This window comes from Schistocerca piceifrons, chromosome 8 (assembly GCF_021461385.2).
Source record: "Schistocerca piceifrons isolate TAMUIC-IGC-003096 chromosome 8, iqSchPice1.1, whole genome shotgun sequence".
In the NCBI taxonomy this organism is placed as follows: domain Eukaryota; kingdom Metazoa; phylum Arthropoda; class Insecta; order Orthoptera; family Acrididae; genus Schistocerca; species Schistocerca piceifrons.
In genome coordinates this window covers 338,132,015-338,146,756 of record NC_060145.1, presented here as the reverse complement: position 1 = coordinate 338,146,756, position 14,742 = coordinate 338,132,015, and the positions used below count along the sequence as shown (strand labels likewise).

At 40.1% G+C, this 14,742-nt stretch overlaps 1 protein-coding gene and 1 pseudogene across 1 annotated transcript in view; both read right to left on the bottom strand.

The window, feature by feature from the left end:
• Nucleotides 1-14,742, bottom strand: part of LOC124711397 (transcription termination factor 2) — a 295,179-nt gene that overhangs the window by 84,312 nt on the left and 196,125 nt on the right. Inside the window, exons 12-13 of the mRNA XM_047241451.1 lie at nt 14,501-14,709; nt 7,888-7,979 (exon numbers count right to left, since the gene is read on the bottom strand). Coding sequence (XP_047097407.1) covers nt 7,888-7,979; nt 14,501-14,709 — 301 coding nt within the window. The remainder of the gene's footprint in view (nt 1-7,887; nt 7,980-14,500; nt 14,710-14,742) is intronic.
• On the bottom strand, nt 13,922-14,039 carry LOC124712637 (annotated as a pseudogene).

Here is a 14,742-nt window from a genome sequence, read left to right as displayed (position 1 = left end):
GAACATTTGTGACATATTCTTCTGTTTGAGTTCAATAGAAGGGTGACAGCAGTGGAGGCAACCAGAAACATTTGGGCTATGTATGGATATAATGCCATTAGACAGAGCGTCGCAAGGAAATGGTTTTCTCATTTTAAGGAGGATGCTTTTGACATTAGTGACATCCCAAATTCAGGATGACCTTCAGGGTTTGATGAAGACCATATAAATGCAACAATCCACAACAGTTGTGCTCATGAACTGGCAAATGTGATGAACTGTGATCATTCCACCATTGTGCAACATTTGTATGCAATAGGAAAGGTTCAGAAATCAGGTGATGGGTACCACATGCTCTAAGTCTTAATCACAAAAATTAGGGGGTGGCCATATGTTCAGCTCTGTTTTCTCGTCATCAATTGGCTCACGAACAACATTGACCATTACTGTCTTCTATTGTTACTGGTGACAAAAAAATGATGTCTATACACTAACAAGGGACAAACAGTAAAGGCTGAGGACAAAGCAGCAACTCCCCACATAATGATGTGCACGTATCCACAAAAGATAATGTTATGCATATGGTGGAATGGTGGTGATGAATTCTGCTAGACTGGCAAAAAATACTTTACGGAAGTTGGGTTGAGAGGTCATTTCACACCCACTTTATTCACCTGATACTGAGCCAGTCTCTGTCAAACAACCTTCAAGGAACTTCCTTTCTAGATGAAAATGTCCTCTGAACATGGCTCAACATTTTCTTTGTCTCAAAACCATTTGATTTCTACAGTCGTGCAATCAAAAAGTTATCCCAGCATTGACAGACTGTTGTAAACGGTGGAGGAAAATATATCATTGATGACTAAAGTCTCTGTTATGTGAATCTGTTGCGTTTATTAAAATTATGGAAAAATGCTACAAACTTTTGCACCAACCCAATGATATAATATAAACTAGCCGATACATGGAAAGTAAAATATTGATCTGGACGTAATATTTTGTAAACAGCACAGTTCATGAATGAGCCCCTGCAATAAATAAGAAATCTAAGATGACGATAACATCACTGCCTAATTTGAGACTGATGTTCTGTAAATAATCGACATGAGAAAAGATAAATTATTTTAAATAGAAACATACTTTCAGTTGTCATCTATTATAGTCACGTAAAGTAAGGAGAAAAAAGTAATTAGATTTTAAAATTTACTTTGTCCTCCCTTAGTATATAAAGAGAACAGAAGCTGAAGTTATGTTATGTTCTTCTCAAGGACATGGAGAGCTCCAGTATTTGTAGCCTGCGAGCTGTGTGGAGAAAGCAACAAGAAGAACACCAGCCAGTGACTCCTCCCCTATTTTATATCAGTGGCAACAATCGAAGATATTGATCCTCATTTAATCTTATCTGTACCTTCTGCCTGTGTAAGCTCCACAGTTCGGACGTAAGTTAAGTTCTCCCTGTTTGCTGGTAAATAATCATGTCATTTATTGTATATAGTCACGCTAATTAATCAACTTTCTTATCTCCTTGTCATGAAAGTAGTTTTCATTGTGTTCTATTAACTTTCAGAGGTCAAATGTGAGGAGAGAGGTCAAATGTGAGGAGTTGGGGGCAGATTGTTAGATGACGACATGACCGAACACTATTTATGTTCTCTCATTAAATCTTCAGTAAACAAAGATATGTCCTCTGACACCACTTTGCTGGTCATTTCCATTACCTTGCATACTCCTGCATAAGAATTGTTCTCAATTGATTGGTCATCATCACTGAACAACGTCAACCAGCACACTCATTGGCTTGATACACCTCCACACTCCATTATACTGACGAGGCCAATCTAAGGTAACTAAATATCTGAACAGATATTTGCATCTGTTGGTGCTCCTAAAAAGACAAATTTATGCCGTTGTCTTTGGGACATGCATTCTTGTCACGCTTATTGAACTACACTAAGTTACATATTCTTCGCAATGTTTTGTAATGTAGCTTACTGAGACACTTTTCCTTGAAATATCTCAGTATATGAGAAAGACAAGTTTCAACTGATTCATTAAACAACAGTAGATCTTATTTACTTTTATAGTTCCTGACTCCTCTGAATTACACTTAGAGTGTTGGAACATATCATTTCAGTTTTGAGCACTGATTTGTGGACTGGGGATCACGGACAGCAAGTTTTCCATTGCTTTCTGGCTGCCCACACAAATAAATTTCAGGCTCTTGTAAAAATCATACAAACTTTCAACAAAAAAACCAAACAACAAGTCTCTTTAATTTTACACATGTTGTATCAGAATACTTAGCCAATCACAGTTTGGATTTCAAAAGGGCCACTCTACTGAGTCAACTATTTATACATTTACAGAGCACATATTAAAAGCTTCGAACAATAAAATATCAATATTTGGGATCTTCTGTGACTTATCAAAAGCATTTGATCATTACTGCTCTTGCTTTATATTAATTATCTGCCATTTTAGTCGAGTCAGGAGGCAGAATTTGCCGGTCATAGAACTGGTGCTGTGAAACCAAGCAAAGAATCATCTATAGAGAAAACAGTGAAAGATTTTTTTGTGAAAGTGAGCCCTGTTCTACAGAAAATGGGCAAGCAGGGAAGACTGAGATCACTGGCAGTACACCCGATTCTGTGAGATGACACAGAAGTACATCTCTTAACAACTCACGTTATAATACAGAAGAATTTTTTAGTACAAATACTTAGTCAACTTGTCACAGAAAGGTACAATGAAAAAGAACACTAGAAGTACTTCAGATTTCAGACAAAGTCATTCTTCAGAAGTAGAAAATTCTCACGCGTCTACACAACAGCTTGCACACAGGACCACAGTACCCAGGCACTAAAGCTCGACTGCATCTGATGCGAACAACAGTCTAGCCGGGGTAAGGAAGAGGTGTAGGGAGGGATTGGGGGGGTGGGAGGGTGGGTGGAGACAGAGGGGTATTGGTGGCCAAAGATGACATGCTGGGTTTTGGAGGATGCAGGGACATGAGGACAAATAGGACTGGGCTTGTTGAAGACCTTCTCTCTTCCTCCCTGTTTGTAACAGTTTTTCTCCACTAACTATCAATTAGACTCGATACAAAACAAATATTGACCACCACCTTACTCAGCTCACTCCTTCAATCAACCACGATCCATGCCCACTAACTCAAATCAAATCACCCCGTTAACTTTCCAGAATTCACTAACCTTGAACCCTACCTCACCATCAGTCCCCAAATCCCTAAATAAGGAAACCCACTTCATGTGCAAAGAAAGAACCACAATCCATCACCTAAAAACTGATCCCGACCTTCTAACCCTACCTGCTAAGAAATGCTCTACGACTGTGGTCGTGAACCACAGGGATCACCAAGTGGAGAGACTCCACTAGCTGCCAAATACGTCCACCTACAAGTCCTGCCCCAGTGACCCTATTCGAGAAAACTTCATCTATCACAGACCCTATTCTCTGAGTCTCTCTCTCCCCCCTCACCCTCACCACTCTTTGAAATCCTTTCATCTACATACTTCCTAAACTTTATAAATCCAACCATCCAGGATAGCCAATTGAGGCAAACTACTACTACTTTGAAGGCACCACATGTGATACAGCAAGGTCATCTGCATGGCACAATCCTATGCTAATCTATTCATTGGTCATCTAAAGGAATCCTTCCTAATCACCCAAAATTTTGAAACCCTCACCTGGTTCAGTTTCACTGATGACATCTTCATGACATGGACTGAGGGTGAAGATGCCCTACCCACATTCCTCCAGAATCTCTACATCATCTTCCTAATGCAATTAACTTGGTCCTCCTCAATCCAACAAGCCACCTTTCTCAAAGTCAATCCCCATCTCATGGATGTCTGTCAGTACCTCAGTTCACATCAAACCTACCAACCATCAACACCTTCTTCAATTCAACAGCTGCCACCCACTCTACACCAAGAAGACAAGCCCATACATCCTAGAAACCCAAAGTCATCGCATCCACAGCGACTAGCAGTCCCTCAGCAAACATGCAAAGAGTCTTACTGAGTCCTTCACAGATTGAAATTACACTCCCAATCTTGTGTAGAGACAGATCTCCCATGACTTGTCTCACCAGTCACTTAACATCCCCCACATACCCACTGTCTGGCCACAAAGATGCATTTCTCTCATGACTCATTATCAGCCAGGACTGAAGCAACTGGATCACCACCACCACCAGCAACAATCTCTCGTCATCCCCTGAAATGAGGAATATCCTCACCCCTACCACAGTGGTAGTCTGCAACCCACCCAGCCTACACAATATCATTGTCTGTCTCTTCTCCGCCCCTGCTACCAACACCTTGCCTCATTGTTCATATCCTTGCAACAGACCCAGATGTACATCCTCTCGCTACCGCATACTCCAGTAATGGCACCGGCACCTACTACCCCACCAAAGGCATGGCCACATGTGAAAGCAGCTATGTGATCTACCAACTTAGCTGAAATCTTTGTGTCACATTCTATGTGGTCATGATAGCTAACAAGCTATCTGCCTTATGAATGGCCACCGCCAAACTGTGGACAACAGATAGCCAGACCAGGCCGCTAGAGCATCTTCTTCAGGGTACGCCCTCTAACCCTGGTTGGTCAGAGTATTTGCAGGCTTCCCCTGCATTGCCTCCATATCATCTCTTCGACGAATTGTTTCTTGGTTCTTCACTTTTTGTTGATGTCTTCTCTTTGCCGTTTTCAGATTTTGTTGTCTTCTGTGTTGCCCGCGTGTGCGGACAACGGTGTTGGCCCATGGCGGGCCGACTGCACACCTCCCGGCGCGGACGGCGCAGGGAGCGCCTCACTGTGGCTGCTGCTTAGCGGCCGCTTGTGTGGCCGTCAGCATGGCCTCTGCAACACACTGCAGCGTGTCGGCAAGGCTTGCCACCTTGTCGATTGCCACAGACAGTGCAGAGACGGCTGCTGCCAGGATGTCTTCATTCGCTGCAGGTGCAGCGTCTCGCCTTGGCGCAGCAGGCTGACGGGCGGTGGCAGTCGTGTTGCCACTCTTGCCTCCGCCCGTTGTTGTGGCGTCTTCTTTGCGCATTTTCCCCATGTGGGGGGAAAAGCCAGACCAGGCTTGCTTCCCTACAACATATCCTTCATTCTCATAACCCCTAGCCTCAACCATCACTAGTCCCTGGCTACCTGTCTATTTCATTCCCTGCTTTTGTACTACACATGCCTTCTATCTTGCCAATGCTCCTACATAGTCCTTTCCTCTTCTCAACTTTTCTCTTCTCCCCTCTCAGCATAGCTTCCCCTGATGCTGCACTTAGCAGCCCTATCCTGTCCTCACCATGATCCTGCATGCTCCTATACACAGCACTAGCAACTCCACCCCTGCCCTGTTGTCGTCCCCTCCATCCCCACAAATGCCTCTTCATTGCCCCCACTACCTACTAACCTAGCTATGTTGCTGCTCACATCAGACACAGGTGCACCCTATCACCTGGGGCTAAGGTTGTGTGTGTGTGTGTGTGTGTGTGTGTGTGAGAGAGAGAGAGAGAGAGAGAGAGAGAGAGAGAGAGAGAGAGAGAGAGGTGTGTGTGAGTGAGAGTGAGAGTGAGAGTGAGAGTGAGAGTGAGAGAGAGAGAGAGAGAGAGAGAGAGAGAGAGGGGGGGGGGGAGATGGGGCAGAGGGGGGAGATGGGGCAGAGGGGGGAGATGGGGCAGAGGGGGGAGATGGGGCAGAGGGGGGAGATGGGGCAGAGGGGGGAGATGGGGCAGAGGGGGGAGATGGGGCAGAGGGGGGAGATGGGGCAGAGGGGGGAGATGGGGCAGAGGGGGGAGATGGGGCAGAGGGGGGGAGATGGGGCAGAGGGGGGAGATGGGGCAGAGGGGGGAGATGGGGCAGAGGGGGGAGATGGGGCAGAGGGGGGAGATGGGGCAGAGGGGGGGAGATGGGGCAGAGGGGGGAGATGGGGCAGAGGGGGGAGATGGGGCAGAGGGGGGAGATGGGGCAGAGAAATGAATGAAAAATTTAAGAGCTGCTTGATGATAATGCTCAATTTAATTTTAAAAAGAGTGAAGCTACCAGGGAAGCAATTCTGAACTTTCACTTGATAATGGAAGGCAGAAAAAAGTAAACTACCTTCCAATTTACTGATATTGTTGAGATATGAAAAGCCTTGCACTGAAATAAGATGTTAGAAATCCTGGAATCAATAAGTTAGGAAGGATTATTTGAATGTCTTTGAGATTTCAGAGTGATTATTGCTAGACTTCTTGTATAAAGAGGCATAAGCTTATCCAGTCATTACTTAGTTGCGAGTCTGATTAGTGTTGGTACATATTTGAGAGATCTGTTGTGATGCTGTCTGCAACTGATGACATTGTTACGAAAACATTATAAGAGACACGAATAGGTTTGAATACACACCAGTAAGCTTTTTTTATTAGTTATCACTCCAAGAAATCTTCCTTATAAGCCTTTGCTTTAGTGGTTACTTCTGTAACTATTTTTAACACAGATAACTTGTCTGCACTGTATTTGACACATAAAGTTAAGTAATATTTCTGTATATGTGTGGGTCTACTGAAGACGACCCTTTGATCACAACTAGACTAAACGATAAATCTCTGCAGCAGCTCTTTGGGGGTTAACAATAACATTCTTCAAGTGTTTATAAAATGTCAAACATTGCTTCCACACAATACTTTTTCACACACTGACTCCGACCCCAACAGGCAGTCTTGTGAGACATAGCAACAGAAAAGTTGAGACAAATGTCATACAATTAAATATATCGAGAAAGAACTGGCTTACAGTTCAAAAGCACAAAATTGTGTATGTTCTACAATTTTCATTTATTTTGTTAACAATATATATTAATACTATAGAATATCAACAATTTGGGCTTTCCAGCTATAATAATGAAGTTTTTCTATCATGAAGTGACAGAAATGAATGGCTGCTGTATGTGTCCCAACACATTTTCCTGCTATAGAGTCTAATGCAGTTACTTGTTATGAAATGTCAATGGAAGGGAACAATTGTGGTTTTACCATCTTGAAAACTTACTGTGTAATGCAGCCCTCTGTTACCAAGAAATTGAATGTACTCATTGAAGGAAGTTTGCTTTGCAGTGGCCCTCTGGGTCATATGGACTCAGCCCGCCTTTGTTCAGAGCCATTCCCATTTATATGAACAGTATCTTAAAGATATTACCTAACAAAACGTGTCACTTTGCTGTTGTTTGAATTGGACACACTCTGTCCTTCGAATTGATTAACACTGTTTCAGGTTGCTAAGATCTTCTAAGTTTTGCACTTTCTTAATGAGACTCATTGCCTACACTCATATCTTAATCTCTAGCAAGGGGAGATCAGGCAAGGTGAGTGGATTTTCCTTAGCAGTCCTAAAGTGTATAAGTTGGTGTATAGAGGGTGGGCATCACTGTTGCAGCTCCCTTCAAATGGCAGTTTGTTCCATGACATCCTTATCTTCACCAGGATCCACTTCTCTAAAATGCCCACAAAAGCCTGGCAAAAACAATTGCATTCACAGCTGGTATACATAGTTGTGTTTGACTCTGTCATAGGCATTCTTATAGTACCAAAAGGCAATATCTTACCCATGATTCCTTAGCCAAGTGAAAAAGGTATCTATAAGCACACAAAATGTTGTTACTTCCATTGCACATACCTATGTACAAAACAGATTCTGTAAATTCCAGCCTCAATACAAAAAATAATTTCTCTTCATGTGTCAGAGATCTGAATTACATTTAACCTCTAAATTATTTCATATGGTCATAATTTTCTATTGCAAGTTGTTCCCTATGGTACAATACTATTATAAAAGCATTTAGTTCACCCCAGAATTACATGGAGACTTTGATGAAAAGATATAAAGAACAATACAAACCCGAGGTGGTGTGCAGAAAAGGTAAGAGAGATCCATTTGAATTTTGCTCTTCTTTTTCAGCTCTCTGGTGCAAAAACTGAGCAAAAAGTGTCCTGGAACAAGATCAATGAAATAATTTCATGTATGAAAATGCAATAGATACTTAAATTTTCTCTTATGAAGTTCTGCAGACAATTCTTCTGAAGGAACATCAGCTGGGTAGATGGAAAATGAGTTTTAATATGATTGCATATTCCCCATGAAAAACTATTACAAAGGAAAATGAAAACTGGTTTCAATTTGTAACATGGCATCCACTTAATGTGTAGGTAAGAACATATGAAAGATACACACTTCTTTTCTCTCTCTCTCTCTCTCTCTCTCTCTCTCTCTCTCTCTCTCTCTCTCTCCTGCAAGGCATTTGTGTTTATTGTACCCTCTATACCTGGAAGATAGAAAGAAGTTGCCTTTCTGCTTGTTCTTTTCCTTCTCTTCTGCAGGGCATCAGTATTTATTGTATCCTTTAGACCTGAAAGACCGAATTGCCTCACTACTTGTTTTACAATTAAATTTTATTTCATCTAATGTTTGATGCTTCCATAGTGGAGTCTAAATTTTGTATTTGCCTAAAGCAGCACAAAAGATACTGAACATGTGCACTTTGCAAGGAAAACTACATTTACCTCTACACAACTGGAAAATATACTCCTGGGATTTCAATAGGAGACTGTGTGAAAACTACAAGACACAAATAAAAATGACACATATCAGTGGCTAGGACATTTTTCCAAGTTTCAGTTCGCAGTACGAACTGTGGTGCAGTTGCAGTAGGAGGCAGGTGGGTCACAACATGTAGATATATCATCTGCTCCGTTCTGTCACACTGAATCAATTTGCAGGTAAGCAGCATAATAAACAGATTTCTAAAGTGGCCTGTAGTCAGCAAGCATGCACGTCACATGAAAGTACTAACATTTGTCACATGAACAATGCTTGTATTAAGCACCTGTAACACGAGTTAAAAACTCTTGAGGGATGGTCTATCCAATTATGTGTATTTTCTGAATATCTGTACGTCAGAGAGAAGCAGCAACAATAGGCCATACCCAAATATATCCTGAATAAGTAAATATATCAAGATGTGGTTTTTGCTAAGTTATAGTGGACACTTTTCTGGTACACACAAGTGATTTTTAACATTTATTGCAGATGAATTACGACTCTGTCTTTCTTAAACGGAATTATATACCTTTTCTATGGTGTCTGAAAGGAACCTTCAAATAAGAGTTCAGTGACACAATGTGTGGGACTTACTGAAATAGTAACAAAATAACAGCACAGCAAACCACTGTCTCACTGTCCGGAGAAGTCATTCCACAAATGTCTACCCTACTGTAATAACTGTAACCAAACACACACTTCAGGTGTGGTTCACATATTTACATGTGCGTCTGAAATCCAACTTGGGTCACAACATGTAGAAAAATTATCTGCTCTGTACTGTCACACTGAATCAATCTGCAGGTAGGCAACATAATAAACAGATTTCCAAAGTGGCCTGTAATCAGCTAGCATGTTGCCCCATGAAAGTACTGACATTTGTCACACCATAAACTTTCTCATGGAGTCCTACAGACTTTCACAATGTAAAAACAGCCAAAAAAGTGGGAATCATTTTCATTTATTTAATGTTAGAGAAGTAGGTTAAATGCCTTAAGTCTCCTGATTGTGCAAAGCCTTCACGATCTGCCTTTGGCGTCATTACAGAAATATTTCAAGAAACTCGAAGTTAGAAGAATACAATATGCCAACCAGAGAGAACAGCAACCAACATTCTAACAGTGGTACTACATACTCCACATGTCATTGCTAGGTAGGCTAACTGTGCAAATGGAATCAGCCAAAAATGTACAGTGTACTCCTGATTATTCATGTGGATTATCCGGTTTGAGGATTATGTGTGCATTAATAAATAACACAGGGACCAGAATCACAGGTTGCTGGCAGCTATGTGCAGAGGTGGGCACTAAGCCAGACCAGCAGCAGAAGGCGACTGTGCTGAACTACACCTGGGTGTGCACAGACATTGGCTGCCAACACTCTTGCTCCTACCCATCCAGCAGATATTATCCCAAATACATGTATGAAAATACTGTACCTCAATTATTCATGTTTTTCAATTATTTGTGCATCTTCTCCCCCTACATTACCTCAAATGTTTGGGAGTATACTGTATTCTTTTCATTTCATGCTTTCCGCATTTCACTCGGAAACAGTTTCATCACAATGACTTTTAAAACCAATCCTAGTTCTCTGAATAGTGCCTATAAAAACTGCAAAGTTATGCAGCATTTCTACATAAGAACTGAAAGTTCTGGGTGGAATAACAACAATAGAAAATAAAATATTTCTACTAACTACATAGAGGCGTTGTTGATTGGCAGGCAGGCACACTGGAATGGATTGCTTGATATTATTCAGCAGTCTTTTTCAATGTTTCTGCCTCTCACTCAACACCATCTCTATTGGGTGAGTGGCGATATCTCCTTTTAATACTGATATTTCTGCATAAGTAATTGTTTATGGACAAAGTGCTCCCACAAACCAAGGATAAATCAATTTTTGTAATATGCACTAGTGGTTAGCCAAAAAATGCAAGCCAGCTGGGACAAATAGACAAACAATGACATTGGTCTGGCACTGTCTGGTGCAGGCTTTTCAGTAATTGCGTATGTGGTCATTGTGCTGTTGATGGGACTCCATATAGCCACAAGCATCTGTAGTTCTTAACAGATTTGCTGCTACAGTTATTGGACGATACCATACTTCACATAAAGCAACCCAACTAACACCAACATGACAGATATCACAACTATTCTACAGAAATAACTACAGCCATTGCAGCATCTCATTTTCATTTTACTCAGAGAAAGCACTTTCAGTATCTTTGTTTGCCTAAGCACTGACAAGAGGAGTTATGAAGAGTGATAATGTGTTGAATTGTTTGTGTCTATTTGTAATTTTTTTTATTATGTTACATGTTTGTTACTGGCAAAACCAGATATCTCAATGGGCTACACCACCCACCAGCAACAATGAAAGCACAAATCAAGACCCTTCTGTGAAACAGAGAAATCAACTGAGCCATTGTCTTGCAAAGAATAGATTAACTTTTATGCGCACTAACCATTACATCTATCGATGAAAGACCATGCAACGAAGGTGGTGGTTGGGAATGAGAAGAAACACTTGTTTGCTTGCCAAGTTAAGCGAACTATGTGGAACTTATTGTCTACCATCTTGGTTGGTGTCTTTGTTAATAGGAAATTCTTATTGCAGAATTGTGGTGATGTAGGTGAACAGCACTGCTTCTACTGCCCCATGTTTGTATGGATAGCTACAGTCTATATTTTTTTTTTTTTTTTTTAGTGTAATTTATACTGTTAGAAATTTCGGGTAGATCAGACACACTGCGCCTGAAGTGGCAGAGAAACATTATTCTTGTCTGGTACAGGTAAAATATGGTGGCTTGAACTAGAGATTAATTTTTTATCATTCCATTGTAAGCAAACAATGTCAGACAGTGTAATTAAATTTGTCCGGGGTTTAGAATGCATTGACAGGTAGCCTGACTGATAATGTTGAGATTTAAAAGAAATGCTGGTAATGGAAAAGACTACACCCAGTTACGATCACTTGCCTGAATTAAAAGTGAGGAAAAAGATTTAAACTGAAAGCAAATATTAGTTTCAGTCTTCTTTTCTTATAAAAGTAAATAAATAAATAAGCCAGTAAATGTTTTTCCATTCATCTGTCATAAATACTGTGATACCATTAGTATTGCAAAGGAAAAATTCTCAAAAATAATAAGTTTTCTACCACCACACACTGCATTAGTTTTGCATTTAGCATTTTTCAGTGATTATCTTTTTATTAGTCAGATCCATTTAATCTACACACAGTGTGTTCATACTCAGAAATTAATTTCACACTACAGGAACAGTTTGGCAGCATCATCACTAGGTTGTTAAAATCGAAAAAACAGAAACAATTGGCAATACTGGTGCAGATAAGAATAATCTTTTTCCCTTCTTCTAATATCAAAAAATGAACAAGGTATTTATAAACTACTATAATTAATTATGCTACATCATGAAATACCAATAGTGATTCATTAGCTTCTATTCTAATCGTAGTCACAAACCTGCCAGCGTAAAATACAGTTACAGTACCAATAACAATGTCACTCCTCAAAGCTGTATTTCTTATTGATTTAAACCTGTTGTTATAGTGGTCATGGCATTTTGGGTAACGAGAGACAGGACCCAGTAATCTTCGTAACAGAACTTCCAGAGAAATCATCCCGGAATCAGGTAGTGGCCTCCATGTTCACCAGTATTAACAGCTCTGGACTTTTATCGATGGGGAAAACTACAACAATAGGGATACATGGAAAACGTGACAAGTCCTAAAAATATGAAATGCTGTACACGATAGGTCTGTGCTGCAATAAGTCAAAATGAAATTCAACATGCACTAACATGTGTCTGGAATTACTTTATAGCATCATGTGCCAAAGGTAACATTTGAGCGTAATATATAAACCAAAATAATGAATACGTGAACTATAATTGAGTTATGCAATTGCTTAGCGTAGATGTTTGTGGAATCTCTCTTTCCTGGTGAGGGGGCAGTGATTGTGGCACCTACATCTTGTTACTATTTGATTAAGTCTCACAAGTTATGTCTCTTTGAGTCCTCTTCAATGGCTCAATCCAATTCTACATTAAAAAAAAAAAAAAAAAAAAAAATATAACTCCACTAACTGAATTTTCTGTTGGTGCTTGGTGGAACATGATAATAATACTAAAAAGGAAAACTCTTATTAATGTTCTGCAAAATTATATTTATTTCGTAATGAACCAGCTTGTGGCGTCTCAGGCCATCGACAAGTAACAACTGAATCTTCTTTAACCAATCTTTGCTGACAATCTTTTAGTAGAAAACCATCCATATGATGTAGAATGTGAAGTTTACCATTCTGTCAAAAAAAGCAGAGAAATGGCATTACTGGAAGTAATGGAAATCAACAAAACATGGCACAGAATGACAGCCTACTATTAAACAATCAGAATCAATTTCAATTTTCCCCTTGTCAAATTAAGTTTTTGTTACAAATACTATAATCAAACTGTACTTTAACTTCATTTCTCATGATTTGTTATATGTATCTTAACGTAAAAACTTTGTTTACCCTCTTTTTAGTTAATGTAATTACTGTAATATTTTCCTATGTAAACCATTTGTCACTTTTGTATAATCTATATAAATAACACCTGTGGAAGTCACAAATCATGTTTATCTGTGTTTGAGACATTATGTTGTCATCTGAAGATGGCCTGAGAAGGTGAAAGTTGGTTCATGACTAACTAAATGTAATTTTGCAGAACATTAGAAACTTTTCTCTATTTTAATATTTACAGTTCCAATTTAAAATAAAGTTGGTGCCATAATTTGGTAGCTATACACACAAAAAGTTACTTCCATGCATCAGAAACATCTCCACAGTGCCTCAATATATTTGCTCACTTGGAATTCAGGGTGTCCCATTAATCTTGACCACCCCCAAATAACTTTTTGTACAACAACAAAATAAAAACTGTATCAAGCAAATGTCATTTAGCTATGAGGGGGACTGTAATTAGCACAACTGCCTTTCTTGTAACTTTGTTCATGACAAAAATATGAAAAGCAGTACATATTTTTTTAAATATCACCTTATGTTTTTGATTCAATAGTCAATTTCCTCTCATCGAGATCTGTTCAAACAGTTATAATTTACCATTCACATAAAGCAAAAAGGTACTCCGTCATCAGGCCACAAATGACCCATCGGGACCATCCGACTGCTGTGTCATCCTCAGCTGAGGATGCGCGGATAGGAGGGGCGTGTTGTCAGCACACCGCACTCTTGGTTTTCTTTGACCAGGACCCGCCACTATTCGGTCGGGTAGCTCCTCAATTGGCATCAAGAGGCTGAGTGCATCCCGAAAAATGGCAACAGCACAAGGCGGCCGGGATGGTCACCCATCCAAGTGCTGGCCATGCCCGACATCGCTTAACTTCGGTGATCCGACGGGAACCGGTGTATCCACTGCGGCAAGGCCGTTGTCACCATTCACATAAACATGACATTATTAAAAACATCACACAAAATGTACTTTGACTCTCCTGAACTAGCATACAGTGCAGATACCCATGGTAACGTAACTCGTCCAATTGCTGGAGCTGACACGAAACAAATGAAACACACAAAGAGTACCATCTCCAGGTGACAGTTTATATGAGAACAATGTACATCAAATAATAACAGTACTATAGTACTGTAATATAAAAGACTGGCGAAAAAGGTACTATTTTTAAATTAGTAACAGAAAATGTGACTGGAGGAGGAGGGGATTTACATTTTGCTCCTAAAGCGTGTATCACCATTCTGTGTCTTAAAATAAACTTAGATTTAAAAAATTGTGTTTGGAGATGTGCTAACACTATTTCTAAGTGCAACCACATTGCTAAATTCCTTCCTAATTCTTCCATCACATCTATACAAATAGAAAACATGACAATAACTCACTTTGAGTAGTTCAGAACAGTTTCATAAACTGCAAATTCCTCTTCACTGAGTTTCACTGTTATGATGTGAACATTTTTCTCTGGAAGACACTGCAGTGAACCCACCCTCTGCAGTTGATCCTTTGTCCGGCGCAGCATTATGGCATTCATGATTGCATTTAGCCTATGCAAGCCAGATGCGTTTTTGTTGTCAACCCAACGGCGCCACACCTACAATTAAATTTTCTTGTTCATGACACAGAT